Source organism: Corvus hawaiiensis, chromosome 8 (genome assembly GCF_020740725.1).
Source record: "Corvus hawaiiensis isolate bCorHaw1 chromosome 8, bCorHaw1.pri.cur, whole genome shotgun sequence".
Taxonomy (NCBI): Eukaryota; Metazoa; Chordata; class Aves; order Passeriformes; family Corvidae; genus Corvus; species Corvus hawaiiensis.
Window position 1 is genome coordinate 19037277 of NC_063220.1, and position 19151 is coordinate 19056427.

The 19151-nt window shown below is 44.5% G+C and overlaps 1 protein-coding gene across 5 annotated transcripts in view; it reads left to right on the plus strand.

Annotated features, from left to right (window-relative positions):
- Positions 1-9542: 9542 nt before the first annotated feature.
- WASHC2C (WASH complex subunit 2C) overlaps positions 9543-19151 on the plus strand; it is a 37072-nt gene continuing 27463 nt past the window's right edge. For 4 of the 5 annotated variants that reach the window (XM_048310836.1, XM_048310839.1, XM_048310840.1 and 1 more), the window contains exons 1-12: positions 9543-9630; positions 9705-9809; positions 10238-10402; positions 11903-11968; positions 12660-12833; positions 13495-13588; positions 13967-14025; positions 14815-14862; positions 16096-16200; positions 16739-16826; positions 18035-18103; positions 18477-18589. In XM_048310836.1, coding sequence (XP_048166793.1) covers positions 9705-9809; positions 10238-10402; positions 11903-11968; positions 12660-12833; positions 13495-13588; positions 13967-14025; positions 14815-14862; positions 16096-16200; positions 16739-16826; positions 18035-18103; positions 18477-18589 — 1086 coding nt within the window. In that variant the 5' untranslated portion in view covers positions 9543-9630. The other variant, XM_048310837.1, reaches the window with a different exon arrangement.

Genomic DNA, 19151 nt, shown 5'->3' on the forward strand with positions numbered 1-19151 from the left:
AATGGGGGGGGGAGGGGGGAAGCCTGCTCAATGCAAATGCAGTTCTTTTGTAATATCCAAAGAAACCTCTGAAATTTTTCCAGCTGGAAATGAGAAAATGTTTGGTTTTGTAGAGCACTGACCTGGGTAAATTGTTGAGTCCAGAACTCTGTATTCCTTGGAAGCATTATGATGAGGGAAAAATGCCTTTCTGATGGAATACAAATATTGATAGCTAAGCTGTAGAGAATATTATCCAGCTAGGTGATTTTTAGGTGGGGCAGAAATGCGTGTGAAATCCCTTCTGCTATCAGTGGGCTGGAACATGCTGACTAGTGCATTAGGTATGAATAGCAAGTGGAGCTTTTGCCAGATCTTTGCATACTCATGGTTAATGCTGTGGTGCTGTGCACTGAAAGGCAACCGAAGGTACTTGGCCATTGCCAGGATCAGAACCTCTTAACACTGAGGCCTCAGCTGAAGCTGGATCCCATGACAACATTTCTCTTTCTCCTCCACCAAAACAAAAAATTCCTCTTAAATCAAAACCCTGTTGTTACTCCTGTGGAACTGTTCAGGCTTTGACCTGAGTAATCATAGTAGAGTATATGATCACTTTTATAGGTGCACTTTCCCAAGAAGTGATAAATTTCAGAGTGCTAATCAAGTACTCTGCTTTCTCTTGCTCCTGCAACCTCTTTTCAGGAAGCAATATCTGACTGTGTGCCTACCTACATTTAAAAATACTTCATTACAGATGCTGCCAAGCAATTCAAAACTCATTTCTGTGGGCGACTTACTATCAGCTACAGGAAATTCAGCCTATGATTTTAAAGTTTAAAGACTCTGAAAAAAGAAGCTAAATCATTTGATGCTTTTTTTCTTAGATTAAATTAAACACAGTTATATACTTTACAATGGTGGCAAGAAAAGTTGTCATTTTTTCCTGTCCACTATGTATTGCTGCGTACTAATAATAATTAATTTAATCCAAAGAATTCAGCAGGAGCAAAAGAAATTAAAGTGCATCATAACATAATTCCATGACCTCTCTGGAGGAAATGCTAAAGCTGAAGTCCATGCAGGTTTGATAATTCTTTAGTAAGAAGGACATAATTAATGAAGAGTTTGTAAGCATTCAATCTTCAGACTAAACACTTGGCTTCTTTTTTTTTCTGATGTAATCACTACATTTAAAAGTTCAATTTCATGATAGTCATGTTTTCATTGAGAAAACTCAGTAAATGTCATTTCTCATCCTTTGCTTCTGGCATGGCAGATAACAGTACTTTATCATCTAAGTCTCCCTCTTGTCCATGTTTACAAAGTGTTGAGTCAGCTTACAACCTTTCTCAAGTGAGTACAGCAGTTTTCATCTTCAGTTCTGTAGCACAGATTTATTTTCATTCCTGTAACCCATTTCTGCACAGTCTCAAACCTGATAGTATCTCATTTCAAATCTGAACATAGAACGAGGTATAAAAGCTTGTAAATGTTGTGGAACAACCTCAGATACTATGAAGGACATAATGCCTTTCCTGTATATGTATCCAGGCACCTCATCAGCTGTCTTAAGCACCATATTGCTCTAGATAGAAAACACGTGCTTTCCATCCCTAAATTCTTCTCACAGGCACTGCTGTTAATACAAATTTTATACTTTACACAGTTGTTTAAAAATCCTATTCCTTCAAAATGATAAAATCTCCCCCCCAAAAAAAAGTCTAAAGCATGAACTAAGTAAGCATAGTTTATTTCACCATTAAGGTGACCAGACAGTTATTATTTGGCACATTAAGTATTGTTTGCAAACTCTCTCAGTGATGATTGTCTTTTCCCAGATCTCTTGATATAAGGCTTTCATACAAATGTAGAGAAACTATGGGTGATGTGCACCATCCTATATCTTGTACCACTGTAAAAGTGTTCCCTCCCTTTCACCTGCCAAGTGCAGGCTTTGCTACTTACCAGGTCAGCCTGGCTTAACAGGAAGTTTTATGGCAATCCTTTTGTGGCTTTTTGATAGACACCTCAAAGCAAGACTGGTTTTGCTTTCAGAGTGCTTGTTAGGCAGAACACCTTATTCTTCTGCCAATGATTTCTTGACAAAGATGCCAGAGCCCTGCCAGCTGTGCTGCGGACTGTCTGCTGGTAGGCTGACACTGGGTGCCTTTGAACCTCCTGCTTGAGGATACTCAGATCTTGCTTTAAGAGAATTTAGTCCCTACCTAAAGTCTTAGATCTGGCTACATCTCCAGTGAATTCTTCTTTTTAATACACTTTTTTTCCCAAGGGTAATTGCTTTCATAGCACTGCCCTAATTTCACCAGAGCATGCAGAATTCTGTTAAGATTATAGGAAAGATGAGGAGGGCAGTGACAGGACAAGGGGTAATGATTCTAAAGTGAAAGACGGCATGTTTAGAATTGTTATTATGAGAAGATACGTTATTATGAAGAAATTTTTTACTGTGAGGGTGGTGAGACACTGGAATAGGTTGCCCAGAGAACTTGCGGATGTCCCATCCCTGGAAGTGTTTAAGGCCTGGCTGGATGGGGCTTTGAGCAACCTGGCCTAGTGGAAGGTGTCCCTGCCAATGGCAGGAGGTTGGAACTAGATGATCTTTAAAATCCCTTTCAACCCAAACCATTCTATCATTTGGTGTTCTTACTTTCTGTAGTGGTTTAGTTCGAAATATCCATTACTTACTTATTTTCCTTCTGTGAGATAAGAATTAGGAGAAAACAAAGCAAGCACAAAACTTAAAAGAATATAAAGAAGTTTATTACAGACCTAAAAGAAAGAAAGGTCAGACTAAACCTTTAGAACACTTCTCTTCCCTCCACCTTTCTCCCTTCTCCAACTGACAGTGTAAAAAGACAACCCTTAAGATTTTTTCAGTCAGTTTACCACCTCTATAATAATCTTTTTTTCAGTTCACTTAGGGAGAGGAGTCTCTCTTGCTCATGCTGTGGAGACATCTCCACAAGAAACAATTCTTTCGTAGCTTCAATGTCACAGCGAGACAGCCGCCCGGCTTGGTTCTCTGATCGCATGTGAAAGTCCCTTCCCTCGTCTTACAGCTTTCCCACAACTGTTTTCGAGGGTTCAATCTTGAGTTAATGGGCTACCATTTTAAGGTTGAGCTGTTCAGAAACAAACGTTCTCTTCACCCATCTCTGGGAGCACTTTCATCTCTAGGAACAGAGGTCTTCTTCTTCCCTGGGAACAAGGGTCTTTAATCTCTCTCTGTTCAAGCTTCTCATCAAATCACAGCTACTTCAACATTTGCTTACGTCAGCACAGGTACTTTTGCTCACCATTGCAGTTTGAACGCTCCACCCCCCACGCTTTCATGAAATTACAATGGGTACTCTGATGTATCACAGTCCATCACCACCATAGCTTTACAACAGAATTTCAGCTTCTAAGCTTGAAGCATCTCCTCCTTCTCCTCCCTCAGGATTTCAGCTCTTCCTTCTTCACTGACTTTGGTGTCTTTATGGTGTTTTCTTCATGTGCCTTCACCTTTCCTTTTCCTCTGACTTGGGAGAGGATTGATGTCTGCAGGCTTCATCTTGTCCTGGAGGAAACTTACAACACTACAAGGGTTAATCTCACCCGGGCCTTGCAGCTGGAATTCGCTTATCGCTGTTGCTCACCTGAGCTTTGCCGGGCAGCGGCCTCAGATGAATTTCGGCCGCACTGGGTGAGGGCTGGCCTGGCCCGGCGGTGCCGCGGGGCCGCCTGCACGGAGCAGGGCCGTGGATGGAACAGGGCTCCGAGGCTCCAGGGTGGCTGTCTCCCGGCCGGCCCGGCCGGCACTGAGGGGCTGTGCCGGGTGTCCAGCGAGCAGAAGCGGCTGAGATCTCAGCCAAGCCGCACCGTGGCTGACCTGGCCGGACCACCCCGAGCAGGGCCCGGCCCGGCCCCGCTGGGCCGCGCAGGCCCCAGTTCCCTGTCCAAAAGCCAGAAACAAGAGAGCTTTCCCGGGGTTTGTTCATTCTTAAATGTGGATCACAGAGGCGTGTCAAGCTTCTTAAGTGGCTTTAAAAAGTTGCCAATATTCAAACTAGCCAGTTGTGGTACTATTGGGTCTGGAGGAAGCTGTAAGCACCTGTTAGCAAGAGAATCACTTCCGTGACTGATGGAGCCCTCTTTAACTAAAAACCTAAACTATGCTAAACCATTACACCTTCCATCAAAAACAGCTGGTGCCCTCATGGTGGGTTAATACTCAATGAGAGGATAAGTTTTTTGTAAAGTTCACTCCTGATTCCATAGAACTTAGATATCTCATGCAGACAAATATTTGCACATTAAATCACACAGATAACTAAACCTCCCATATAAACACAATCTTTAGCTTAAAAAGGTTTGAACCTACTCAGGAAAGCTGGAAAACTCCCATTAACTTCTGCAGCCTTCAAATTAGATCTTAGGGCTTGGGTCAAGGAAAGCACTTACGTATATCCTTAGTTTGAGCCCTCTGGATAGTTCCACTGTCTGCAGTGGAGCCACTCTTTGTTCTCAAGCACACGCTTGGTGAAAGGCTTTCCTGGGTCTAACCTGAACCATAAGTTCGCAGTCATCCTTGCTCTATCTTGTTTTATCAACTATGGTACATCAATTAATATGAGAAGTTTAATTTCTTGATCTGTTTACAAAAGTGGGAGGGTAGTACTACTTCATTAGTCCTATGAGTTTCACATTTCAAAGTTCTGCTAAAGACTAAAGTAGAACACCATGGGACTGTGATTCAGAAGCCTTTTTTTAATTCTTCATACTGATGCTGACTTGATGCATGATTTTGGGTGTCTCCCTTAGGTGTCAGAGATTTTAAGTTTCAGAGCTTATTATCTAGAGGAATGCAGAAACCAGAGACAACACAGAAGTCAAGTTTCCCTATTCGTCACATAGCAGGTATTCCTACACCTCACCAAGGAACTCCAGGGTAATGCCTGTTCTCCAAGCCCATGATTTTACCACCAGAGATTATCTTTTCAGATCAAAGAAGGATCAAACCATGAACCAGTGAAGTCATGTTCCCAAGTCCAGGTTCATTTAGAGGGTTAGCTCTTTGCTGTGGGTTTTGATTTTGTCCCCTAATTTCTAGTTACCTGAACTGAATTTATCAGACTGTTTATTTTTTTACTGCTTGCACAACTTATTCAGTAAGTCATTTGATTCAGTATAGCAAGGTCTTTTTAGGTGACATGGGTAGTCTGCTTATTTCTTATTATTATGAGTTATAATTAATTATTTATAGGAAAGCTGATTTTTAATTCTCTGAAATGAATAAATACACCAATAGGCAAACAGTGTGTTCTGTCATTGCATTAACCAGCAATGAACACCAGGCAGAAGGGGAAGTTCCCCTGGAGGTTTCAGGCTCCTGTGCTGATCCACTGATAGCACATGTACTTATTTCTAGCTATAGATACTCCTTTCTACACTGTGCACTAGTCTGAGGCATCTTCAAGCCCTGGCTTTGCTTGTCACCAAGACTTTTTGCAGCCTGCAGATAATGCAGGTGCTGGGACCATCTCTTGGAGACTGGGGAATTCTGGTAATTGCAGGGCTTGAATAACCACATCTCTCTGCCTCTGAACCAAGACATACCACACTACTGTGCGTGAGAGCATGGAGTGGCAGGGAAAATGAAGAACAATGCACAAATTGTATTGGGGTTCTTTCCCGTGGGACGCAGAAGCTTAACTTTTAATTGTAATTTGACTTTTTTCTATATTTGCATCCTGTTCTAAGGTTATAAAAACATGTTTACTTTCTGTTAGCTATTGGGAAAGCTGGCTATGGTATTCTCTTTACCTTGTAAATATTTGTGAATTTAACAAAGTGCTAAGGCATGGGTTTAAGCACAGATACCAGAGAACTCAGCTCTGTACAGTCTTATGTGTCCAGGTTCTTAATCTGCAGATTAGTCTCTGATGACATGTGATTTTTGATACCTTTATGTAACATGATCATTTAGAGTTCTGAGGGGAAGAGCAAGTGATTTTTCTTGCTGCCATCTTTTCTCTAAACTTTAAATGGAACCTGTCTAAATTTCTCTCTAAAAGGAATTTTAGGATGAAACGCTTTTTGTAACCCTGTCTGTAATGTTTAGTATGGGACTTCTAGAAAGCAGATTTTTGTTGTGCCATTCATAGTCCTCTCTGCTCAGAGACTGGTGTATGTATCACAAATAAACAGCTTCCCCTAATTCAGGTTCTATGTAGCTGTCATGCCGGGTTTTTTATGGAAACTGATCTGCAAGATGCCCAGACCTGAAGCTGCCCAATGCTAAGACCCTACATTTCGAAGCACCAGTCCACAAAGAGCACATAGATCTCATGCTTTATAATGCACAAATTTCTGTGAAAGTAGAGCTTTGCATTATCAAAAAAGGATTTAATTACGTGTCAGTGAATATGGAAAGTAACTAAAGGCAAGCTTTTCTGGTTGTTGGAATCTTGTGGAGGAAGAAACTACTGCAAAACACTAAAAGGCTTTGAGAATAATTTTGTATTAATCCCATCTGTGGTTTTTAACTATCTAGCTCATGACATTGTGAAACCAGCCTAGGTTAATATTTTTCTACTTGTCCTTTGTTAGTTTCTGCTTCATTATCAGTATAATAAAAATCTTTACATTTGAAGGTTTGAAGGTCTGAGCCAGTTTGGTAATGGTATCTTGTCATAGAATCACAGAAAAATAGAATTGAAAGGAATATTATGATACTTTGCTTTTAGAAGTTTCTGTGTCCCTTATCTAACAATGTATTTCCAATATCTGAATGTAGCCATTAGATCAATATATAAGAACTTGGAGATCTTGCCTGTTTTTTCTTATTTGAGAACTCTAGTAAGATCAGTCAATGCCCAGGTTCCTCATGAGTCATATCAATGTAGTCAAAGGCAATAAATAAATAAACTCCCTGTGCTAATATAAAGTCTGATTATTGCCAATGGATTATTTAGTTACAACCTGGAAGAACAGGTTATTTCATTGTCATCTCCTTTCTCATGAATTCACTTGTAATAAAGATCATAGGAAATACAGTGGTATGACAAGGCTTTTTAATCCATTGGAAAAAAAATTAGCAAGAAAAGGGGAAATTAGTGGGGGTGTTTTACCTCTAAAGGCCTAGGGATAAGAAGTGAATAAATAACTGAATTCCAGTTTGGCGATTTGCACTGTGTATTTGTTCATGTTAGTGTGTTTTCTTCTAGCAAATCCTCAGTTCTGGCGTGGGTTTACTAAGGCTCATCCATTCTAAAGCTACGGAGATTTTACTTGGCTTAAGGTAAGCCTTTCACTTACTTCAGTAAGAAAAATAGGAGGAAGAGGTCTCATTTTATTTGTAAGCCTGGGCATCAGCAGACCCCGCTGCAGGGCTCCGGTGGGGAATGATGTGCTGCAGACCCTCCTGCTATCCCCGAATTTGTTCCCAGCGTAGCGCAGGGCGCGCCCCGCACATGGCCCTTACAAGCCACGTCCGGTCTCTCAGTGACGGCTGCCAGACCCTGGACACAGCGGCGGCGGACGGACCCACCTCCCGCCGCTTCCTGGAACCGCGGGATTCCTGCGGCGCGGGTGGGACGGGACGGGACGGGACGGGACGGGACGGGACGGGACGGGACGGGACGGGACGGGACGGGAAGGGCGGGGAAGGGATGCAGTGGGAGGGGAAGGGAAGGGAAAGAGAGGGGAGGGGATGCGGTGGGAGGGGATGCGGTGGGAGGGGAGGAGAGGGGAAGGGAGGAGAGGGGAGGAGAGGGGAGGGGAGGGGAAGGGGATACGGTGGGAGGGGAGGGGAAGGGAGGGGATGCGAGGGGAGGGGAGGGGATGCGGTGGGAGGGGATGCGGTGAGAGGGGAGGGGAGGAGAGGGGAGGGGAGGGGAGGGAAGGGGAGGGGAGGGAAGGGGAGGGGAGGGGAGGGGATGCGGTGGGAAGGGAGGGGAAAGGAGGGGAGGGGATGCGGTGGGAGGGGAGGGGAAAGGAGGGGAGGGGATGCGGTGGGAGGGGATGGGAAGGGAGAGGAAAGGAGGGAAGGGGATGGGAAGGGAGGGGAAAGGAGGGAAGGGGATGGGAAGGGAGGGGAAAGGAGGGGAGGGGATGCGGTGGGAGGGGATGGGAAGGGAGGGGAAAGCAGGGGAGGGGATGCGGTGGGAAGGGAGGGGAAAGGAGGGGAGGGGATGCGGTGGGAGGGGAGGGGAAAGGAGGGGAGGGGATGCGGTGGGAAGGGAGGGGAAAGGAGGGGAGGGGATGCGGTGGGAGGGGAGGGGAAAGGAGGGGAGGGGATGCGGTGGGAAGGGAGGGGAAAGGAAGGGAGGGGATGGGAAGGGAGGGGAAAGGAGGGGAGGGGATGCGGTGGGAAGGGAGGGGAAAGGAGGGGAGGGGATGCGGTGGGAGGGGAGGGGAAGGGAGGGGAGGGGATGCGGTGGGAGGGGAGGGGAAAGGAGGGGAGGGGATGCGGTGGGAGGGGATGGGAAGGGAGGGGAAAGGAGGGAAGGGGATGGGAAGGGAGGGGAAAGGAGGGAAGGGGATGGGAAGGGAGGGGAAAGGAGGGGAGGGGATGCGGTGGGAGGGGATGGGAAGGGAGGGGAAAGCAGGGGAGGGGATGCGGTGGGAAGGGAGGGGAAAGGAGGGGAGGGGATGCGGTGGGAGGGGAGGGGAAAGGAGGGGAGGGGATGCGGTGGGAGGGGAGGGGAAAGGAGGGGAGGGGATGCGGTGGGAAGGGAGGGGAAAGGAGGGGAGGGGATGGGAAGGGAGGGGAAAGGAGGGGAGGGGATGCGGTGGGAAGGGAGGGGAAGGGAGGGGAGGGGATGCGGTGGGAGGGGAGGGGAAAGGAGGGGAGGGGATGGGAAGGGAGGGGAAAGGAGGGGAGGGGATGCGGTGGGAGGGGAGGGGAAAGGAGGGGAGGGGATGGGAAGGGAGGGGAAAGGAGGGGAGGGGATGCGGTGGGAGGGGAGGGGAAAGGAGGGGAGGGGATGGGAAGGGAGGGGAAAGCAGGGGAGGGGATGCGGTGGGAGGGGAGGGGAAAGGAGGGGAGGGGATGCGGTGGGAAGGGAGGGGAAAGGAGGGGAGGGGATGGGAAGGGAGGGGAAAGGAGGGGAGGGGATGCGGTGGGAGGGGAGGGGAAAGTAGGGGAGGGGATGCGGTGGGAAGGGAGGGGAAAGGAGGGGAGGGGATGCGGTGGGAAGGGAGGGGAAAGGAGGGGAGGGGATGGGAAGGGAGGGGAAAGGAGGGGAGGGGATGGGAAGGGAGGGGAAAGGAGGGGAGGGGATGCGGTGGGAGGGGAGGGGAAGGGAGGGGAGGGGATGCGGTGGGAAGGGAGGGGAAAGGAGGGGAGGGGATGCGGTGGGAAGGGAGGGGAAAGGAGGGGAGGGGATGCGGTGGGAAGGGAGGGGAAAGGAGGGGAGGGGATGGGAAGGGAGGGGAAAGGAGGGGAGGGGATGCGGTGGGAGGGGAGGGGAAGGGAGGGGAGGGGATGCGGTGGGAGGGGAGGGGAAGGGAGGGGAGGGGATGCGGTGGCTCCGCCGCGCGCGCCGCCTCGCGCCCCCTGCCGGCCCTGCGGTGGGCGCGGGCGGGGCGAGGTCACGTGACCGCGCTCAGCTGACCGCGGGGGAGCGGCGGCGCGAGCCCAGGGTGAGCGGCGGGACCGGGCCGGGCCGGGCGCGGCAGCGGCGGCGGCCCCGCGGCTCACTGTCCTTCTCCCGCAGATGAACGGGGACGCGGCGGAGCCCGCGTCGGTGTGGGAGCGGCCCTGGTCGCTGGACGAGATCCGTAAGGGCAGCCAAAGCTGGTCCTTGGCCTCGGATGCCGGGGGTGAGCGGTGCGGCCGGGACCGGGCCTGAGCCCGGCGCCGGAGGGGTGCGCGGGCCGCGGCCTCCCCGGGGCTTGGGGCCTTTGTGCGGGGCGGTGCTGCCGCCCGCTGGCCGGGGAGCGGCCGGGGATCTCGGGAAGGGCCTGCCGCGGGAAAGAACGCAGCCTGCCGGGGCCCGGTGGCTCTCTCGTTGCTTTAACCCTCCGGTCCGGGCAGGAAAACTAAAATGAGGAGTTGGCCCGAACGGAGATGCGGAATGAATTGGCTGAGACTTGGTCTTACGTGTTTGCGTGGGAGAGTTTCACTCTAAAGTGTGTGTATTTTGGTCCTCAGTTGAAGTGTATGATCAGTTCTGCCTGTCTTATAAACCGTGTCAGAAGGAAAAAGAGTTGGTTGCTGACTACTGCTTTCCTTTGTTCTTGTCAATAGCTTCTGCATTTTCTACAAGAGTTCTCTCAGCAGACCATTTCCAGGACACACGAAATCAAAAAACAAGTGGATGGATTGATTAACGAAACAAAAGCTACAGACTGTCGCCTTCATAATGTCTTCAATGACTTTCTTATGTTGTCCAACACGCAGTTCATAGAGAATGTGAGTGTGTTCTAGTACAACATCAAACTTATACTTCAAACATTGTCATTGTCTCTTAATGTAGTGTGGAGAAGTGATTTAGCTTTTTGGCCAGTCTGAGGCTGATTTAGGGATGAAGTGACTTTTAATTGTGTTCTGTTAAAGGATATCCTAAGTCCCTTGTGAGTGATGTACTATCCATATTGGCAGGTTCCCTTTGCCTTTTCAGTGATACCTTCCTTCTCCTTGCTAATACATGACCTTGAGGTCAGAGTTTTGGTTTTAGTACTATGAATGAGTTGGGAATTCTGGGATGTCTTGGTTTATCTTCAAAAGTTGCATGAATGTAGCATTTGTCTGCACTTACTTGTCTAAATATGAGGAGTGTAATACAATGCTGTAAATTTGCCTAATGGTGTTATTTTACTCAAAAAGCATTTGGTGTTAAAGGTGTTGTTCTGCAGGCAGTTGTCCGCTAGGTGTGGTCATGATGATCATATTTTCTGGTTAATGTTGCCACTTTGTAGATATCTCTGTTTTGAAAAATAAAGCTAGACTTGAAAGCCTGTTGCAACATTGTAGCACTAGAAGCACGTGTCTAATTAAGGTGGAGAGCTTTAACAGTATTTCAGATTTTTGGAGGGTTTCTTGGCACCATGAGTTTTATCAAGTATTTTGTTTTGATCAGCATTATTTCAGGCCATACGTGCCTCATCGTGGCATTATTATTGGAAAGATGGTGGCAGAGGAAAAGATAAAAAACTGGATTTGTATTGTGGGGGTTTTTTGGTGGTAGTGGGTTTTTTCAGAGCTGCAGTGTCTCTTCTGACCTAGCTTGGCTGTTCAGCATAATAATTCTGCTGAGAACAGTTTGTACCAAATGTTTTAAATCTCATGTGCTTACAGCTGTTTGTTGCCAAATTTAAGTGCACAGAAATAGGTCTTCATTTCTGATTCTCAGTTTAGTAAGTGAGAGATCTGTCTCTTCCCAGGGGATAACTGCACCTGTGTTTGAAATTTGGATTTAGGTTTGCAGGTTCCAGGGAGATATTTTATTCCACTTTGTCTCCTTGTAGCTGGTCCTACAAAAGAGTGCTAAAAGAGCTGGATGTGAGAGGTGTTGTGAACCGTCTCTGTGAGTATGGAAGAAAGCGATTAAATGACAGAAAAATAAAGGAAAATAGACAGCCTCTAAGTAAACTATGGGTTCCACTCCGAAGCTGTCTAGAATAGCTTTATGTTGGGAGGGTTAAAACAGTGCATTTTTTAACATGTTCAGGTTAGTACGTTGGCAGACTTAAATTACCTCAGTTGCGTTGAGAGGCTGCCTATGGTATCTTCAGTGTGAAGACTTCAGTGCATGAAGGTGCTTAACATCACCCATGGCTTCCTTTTTTAATGTGTAATGAATTAATGTGTAATTAATTACGTATTAACGGTGTGTTTTGTGGTGGTACCTGTGATTTAGCCCCTGTAGTAGTACATTGTTCTTACATGAATTAATTTTGCTTGACTTTTTAGAGAGTATATGATGAAGAAGTGGAAGAGCCTGTTCTCAAAGCTGATGTTGGAGACAAAACAGAGCAGGTAGTTAACTTCAGCTGCCTTGAGTGCTGTCACTATGTTTCCAGCCATTGTCTACCTAATCATTTTCAAACTTGCTTTGCATACATTTACAGCTTACAAACCAAACTCCTTCCTTTCTCCTTGAAGTCTCTCTGTTGGATAGTGTATGTCATTCAGACATAAAGTTGACAGTAACACTGGAGGCTACTACAGTGTGTGATCATCTGTTAGGGCCTCCCCAAGCTCAGTACTGTATCCAGCAGACAAGACTTATGCATTGATTTTTCAAGTGGTTATGCATGTTTTTTCAGCAAGGGGATTAAGGCCTTGGGCTGCCTTACTGGATTCGTAGGTAGTGAATTGGGGAAGCAGAACCTGACTGGAATAATTCTAGGAATAAATAGAGCTCATAGAGCTTTATATATGTGTATATATGTATTACAATCTAGGTGTATTATACCCTGAATGTCCCCCTAATAGTTTGGGAGCACAAATAAAACAATACTGTGCTGGTGTGGATGTTTAAAACATCTCTGTTTCTGGAGTGATGAAAATGAATTAAGCAAAAAAAAATACTTTGATTGTTCTTCTAATGCATATAGTGAAAAAGCTTTCATTGTGCTAATTTGAAATTAACATTTCGTATGTGCGTTGCAGTAAGATTGAGTCTTAAGTAAAGTGTAATGAACATGTGTTCTTTCTGTTACTAAAGGAAAAGACGCGGGAACAGAAGGAAGCTGATCTAATCCCTAAAATTCAAGAAGCAGTGAATTATGGGTTGCAGGTTCTGGACAGTGCATTTGAACAGCTAGACATCAAAGCAGGCAACTCTGACTCAGAAGAGGAAGAAAGTAATGAAAAAGTGGAACTGATACTTGAGCCAAAGGTACAGAGACCTGTTTTTGCTGGGTTTGTTTTGCTTTCTTGGGCTTGCTCTTTGCTTCTGTCAGCTGTATCACTGCGTTACTGTAAAGTTGATGTTACCTAAACCTGTCACCTAAAAATAGAATTTGATGATTGCATCTGAAGAACTGCTCTTTCTGAGCTATTCTTTGTGTAGACTGCTTGTCTTGCAGTTAGGTTAACATTAAGGTACGGCACCCTAAAGGAAGTTAGTTTAATGGAGTGAACTTGGAAGGGGAAGCCTCAATTCCGCGTGGGAGTGGGACATACAAATTTCATGCTTTTTAGGTACAAACTGTATCTTTATGGGTGGTTTTTACTGTCCCAGTAGTTAAAAAATCCCAGGTTTTGGGATAAGAGTCATACCTGTAAGTCTTTGCAAGGATATTCTTCTGTTAGATGGCATGTAGAAAACAAGTTGGGACTACACAAGTAGAAGTAGCCACTTTGTTTGATGGTGTTGAGAGGAATAAACCTCAGCTGGCCCACACAGTTGTATGTTGATTTGAAGCATATGTTTGGTGGGACTCTAAACAAGCTTGTATTTTCCTCGAGTTGAAACAAGGGGTGTAAGACTTCTATCTTTGTCAGCCATGTAGAGCTGTTCAGAGATGTCAGAAAGACCTGATGTTGTCTCTTTCCAGGATCTCTATATTGACAGACCTTTACCTTACTTGATTGGCTCTCAGCAGTTTATGGAACAGGATGATGTTGGCCTTGGAGATCTCTCTAGTGAAGGTATGTGCTGGCATGACCTTTTATTTCTATGCAAATAATTAGTTTCTAATCCAAGATTTTTGTCTGTTTTAACTCACCACTTTGGTTATCCTGTGTAGTGTTCTTCCTGCATGTTTAGATGCAAGCCGTAATTAGCTAGGGAAAAAGATGTTCTTCATGCTGTAACAACTACTTTTCCAGTATACAAAGCAGTAACTTCTCAGTTACTTGTGCTTTGTGTATTAGAAATGCAAAGTGTTTAAATTTCATCAGCTTTCAAAGCTCTTTCAAACCACTGCCTACCCACTTGAATTTTAGTTTCCTTCACAGAGTCTTTAAAGTTGCTTAAATGGTGACCACATTGTTCTGTCTGATCTTTTTTGTTTCCATTTAAATTAGAAGGATCAGTAGATAGTGATCGTGGAAGTGTAATTGACAGTGAAGAGAAGGATGAGGAGGTAAGTGGCAAGTACCAGCTGCTTTGCACAAACAGTCTTTGCCTGTGAGGCCATTAACTACCTTGCTTTTTCGTATTGGCTCTTAAGACACTACTGCACAATGTTTGTTCCATGTGTTGGTTGTGATAAATATACTTTCTGTTATTGTTCTTGTGCAGTGGTTTCCTCTGCAGCTTTCCAGAGGAACATTTATGTGGTATTGGCTCTAGCTGTTATTAAAGTAGAATACTTCAAACTGAAGTGTTTTATTCCACTCTAATTCAGTTTTGTGAATCAAATCAGATTCTTATCAAGAATTGCATTTATGGAGAACAAATCTGTTGTAAATTATAGTTACAAAGAATGGGATAGAGACTGACAGGAACAAGTTTAAAGCTTTAAGTAATGCTCTTCCAGGCTTTGCCTCATAAATCTGCTGCATTGGAATATCAGTTTCTGATATGTTTTGCCTACTTTGGCTGGGATGTCTCTGCTTTCTAACTGTGCTGTGGAAGCAATCCCTTTCTCCTGAGATGCTTGCTTTTGGTGTCTTTGCTCACTTAAAGTGAAATCCCTGTTGAGTTACTCAGATGCAGTCACATGGAGCCTGCTGTCTTTGCTGAATTAATGACTTTCTAGTGAGCTCCATTTGTAAAAATGGTCAGCAGTGGGGGAACAATTTCTTGGTCAGATCATGGTGAGGAGACCTGAATGTCCAAACTTCAGCAAGTTCAGAGTTTCTGACCCCTCTCCCTTAACCACTGAACAAGGTAATGTGTGATACTTGCCTCTGTGTGCCTTGTGTTACAGGAATCAGATGAAGAATTTGGAAACCCTAGTGAAGATGACCAAAAGACGGTATGGTTAAACACTCTGGTAGATACCTGAAAGACTTTACACTTGTGACACAGGAGGATGCAAGAAAAAGGAGATGAGAGCTCTAGACAATTAACTATTAGCAGCTTTGCCTGATTTTTATAACTTTTTATGGGAAGGTCCTGGCCAGATAGCACTGTGTTCTGAAAATGAACCTGGGTTAGGCTTAAAGACATGCTTGCAAGCTGTCATTAGTTGTAGAGCCTGTGTGGGATGGCATTGCCTGATAACGTGTTTTCCTCAGGAATTACTTGGGAGATCAGAGAGTTCAAAGAATCTACCCCAGGAAAACTAGGCTTCTGTGGGTTTATTTGGTTCTGTAATTAAAATTCTAAACTTGCTGTTCAGGAGGCAAGGAACAGTACCGTTTGGGTATGACATGAAGTCAGGGATGCGAACAGTATTAAATATTTGAACAGTATATCCATTTGGATAATGAATGAGAAGGGAAAAGAAATATTGAGATGGAAAAATTCAAGCCTGACTTTAGTAATTGGTTTTAGAAGAAGGAATCTTATCCATGTTTAGATGTGCCACTGCAACAGACTTATATGGGGATTTTCAATCTGACATGATTTAATGTCGAAAGAGCAATGTTGCAAAAAGCAACCATTATTAAATCTACGTATTAATAAAACAGTGTTGCTAAAGCACTCAGATGTTCCTTTAAGCTGACCTTCATAGGGTAACTTTGTATGCCTGATGTATTTTAAGACAAGCAAGTATCTTTGTGTTATTGGTGGTTTAGTTCACTTCTGGGCCCTTGCCTGTGCCAGCCCCCAACTTTCATCCAGTTCACTTAATCTTTTTCACCCTCTTATTGACATGACTGAAACCAAGATGTGAGCATGTACTGTCTGTCATTCTGCTGTCCACCCTAAGGACAGTGCAAGATGATAAAATTTTTTACTGGTTGATCACAGTGTTTCTGTGTTAAGACTAAATACCAGGTCTTTAGTTTGTGTATGGTAGTGGTACACTCCTTGTGAGGGGAGCCTTTGTGTCCTCAGTCGCAGCATTCAGTAACAGCAGAGGGGTGGGGTGTGCTAGAGAATGCAGCAACTTGCTTGGAGCTGGAGGCACTCCTTCCTTACCTTTCAAAAGTTGTGAAGTACCCCAAATTGGCTGTTCCCATCCTTTCAGTAAGTTTGATTTGAATATTTTAGCTAAGCAGATGTAGTTTTGTATGTAAACAGAATATTAATTGTTTTTTAGAGGATAGCCCAGATGAGTGATGAAGATGATGATGATGGCTGTGATCTCTTTGACTCTGAAAAAGAGGATGAAGAGGATGGAGACTTAGATGAAAGCACAAAGCCTGTGAGTAATTGTTGCCTTTTGGGAGAGGGGGATTTGACTTCCCGTATCAAAAATCTGACCTTAGAGGGATTATAATGATAGCTCTCAAGTACCTGAAATGGAATCCTGTAGAAAGTACCTCTAAAACTCCTGAATGGTCTTTTAACATGATTGTTCAGGCTTTACCCCTTTAAACCTGGGGATTCTTGCACCTTAAGCAAGTATCAAAGCTGTCTTTCAAGAACATTAAGAAATGGACTGTTGCATTTTTGTGAGGTGAAGGCCTTTTGTTTCTCCTGGTTACGAAGCAACGTGACATTAAAAATTATGTGTTCATCAGGAACTAGAAATCGTGAGGTTTTTTTTATTCTTGATGCATGCCTAATCTCTGCTTTCTTAACAGAAAGCTGTATTGCTTCTTCTGGGGGCTTCAGGCAAAGTCTAGACAAGATATTGTACAAGTGAGGCCATGGAATACAGTATTTATAATTGCAATTGCATCAAGTTGCTAAGTGGATCTTATATAAGAAATATGCTGTTATTTGTCCCTGCTGCTCAGAAAAAGAAGAGGCCAACGTCATTTGCAGATGAGCTGGCAGCCCGAATCAAAGGAGAAGTGCCAGTCAGACAGGACGAAGAGCGTTCGTGTAAGTTACCTCCTAAGTTTTGAAGAGTGCTTGTGCAGTAATGGGGGACTCGTGGAAGTGTAGGACAGGAGGCTGTGGGTAACAATACATGAAGTTACACACATCTGTTATTTGAACATGTATTAGATAAAAGCCTGACAAGAGGAACTGCAGACACTATGTTGTGTTCTGAGAAACTCTTTGGCCGTAACTCAGAGAACTGAATTGGAATTCTCTGAGAGTTATAGTGGGAAACACATTGCTTTCAGATGAGACAGGTCACTCTCAAAACACACATTACTGAAAAGGTTTTCTCTGCAATCTGATTCTCCCTCTGCATGTTTGACCACATATACTTTCTCCTGTTTCAAGGAAGTGTGTGGAAGCCACTGGTCACTGTGGTCTTTCTGTGAGCTCTGCAGTGGAAAACATCTCAAGCAGTAGATTGGTGTTTTCATGTGGTGTGGGTTGTTTGTTTTCTTTGTGGCCTAACTATACTGTTTTGAAGAACTTTTCCTCACTGCTGTTATTCATGATATTTCAGACTAAATAATGCATTTACTTAGTGTTGCTTTCAAAGGGAGAGACCGCAAATATTTAGTCTTGTAGCAAAGCAGCAGTTGAAAATAGCTGGCTGAAGTTGAGTTGGCAAGTGCTTATGGGCCTGCTGTTGACCTGTAATATTGAGAAGATGAACAGACAAGAACTGTATGTGTGTGTTCTTGCACAGTTCAAACAATCAAACTAGGTCTGTGGATATCGAGAGTATAAAACCTACCAACTTACCCTGTTCAGTTACAGGGAAATCTTATAGTCATTGAAATAACCTTGTGATGGTAAGGCCAGAGGAGGTGAAACTCTGGCTTTGCTTTTGGTAGCTGAATGAAGACAGTAATAAATCTGGAGCCATTTGAGATGCTCAGAGGTTCTGCAAAGGTGTGGAACCTGTACTGTCTGGAATGCTGTGTTGCTTTCTGACATCTCAGGTGACACTAGTCTGTGTGTGGACAACTGTGTTGAACCCCTAGTGCCTGACAGAATGATTCTATTACAATTTTAGGTACTGGTTTTAGAAACTGTATTTCATAGAACTGCTTCATCAGGCTGATTCATATGAAAACACAAAGGTCAACTTGATTTGCTATTTTTTTAGGTTCTTTTTGCCATAGATTGATCTCAGACTGTAAGTAAAGGTGGATTAATTTTTCATTGAAACTTTCTTCTTAAAGCTCTGTCATCAGAAACCAATACAAGGAAAACCCCAAAAGAGAAGAAGGAAGTCAGAGTTCCATTGGATGGTAGGATATCCTCCTCTCTTGTTTCTGAATTGTGGGCTGGATTGTAAAACACCACTTAAGAAATTCTACAGCCTCTGCTGTAGAACCTGGGTGGGATATCGGTGGGCATCCTTCCAGGCGAGTGTGTAAACAAATCTAGGTTGTGATGTGCATGTAAACAAGGCTGGAAACAGGCTTAGTGAGAGTTCTTCCTTTAACGTGGCCTTCTGGAGCAACTGCACACCCTAACCTGTCTTCAGCAGCTTCTCTGTATATATTGTGTTTGTAAGAGAGAGCAGATGGAACCAAAGCAATTTTTGTTTAGGTTGTCTCTAATCCCCTTTCCTGAAACTTGATCAGTCTTACCATAGCTCATAGGTCTTGTACTTTCTAGATGAAGATGACGATATCTTCAAGCCTCCTAAGCTGACTGATGAGGACTTCACACTGTTTGGTTCAAGGGGTGGCCTCTTCAGTGGTGGAACAGGCCTCTTTGATGATGAAGAGGTGAGAATGCTGGAGATTATAAAAATGGAGTGTTTCCCTCTTCTAAAAACAAACCAAAAGATCCCTAAAAACTCGCACCTCTGGAAGACAGAGAAGGCAAACGGCATTTTGTTGCTTGGTAATATTCAGGTGTTGTGGAATAGTATAGCTTTCCAGTGGGGAAACAGAACTACACAAGTGACATACTTACATTCACCTTGGCACAATGTCCTCCCTTCTGCAGCGGTGCTGATGAGAGATGCAAGTGTGGTTCAAGCTCTGTTGTTAGACACATTCTAATTCCAGGAGAGCTTAATCAGCCCCTTACTTTTAGCTGTAGTGGTAAACCAAATGCCATCCAGTTTGTTTATTTTAAATAAGGAGATTTCTATTCGAATGCCTATGAGAATACTGATTTTTGTCATTCTCTCTCTGATTGTCAGAGAAGTGTAAAGGAAAGAGAGCCCTGAATGGTGCCATTCACACTTTATTTTTCACGTACCATGTGTGGACACTGCTGCTGCTGAGTTTCTCTCTGTACTGTTAAAAGTTTCCTATTGCAGTTATGCTGTGTTGTTTCATC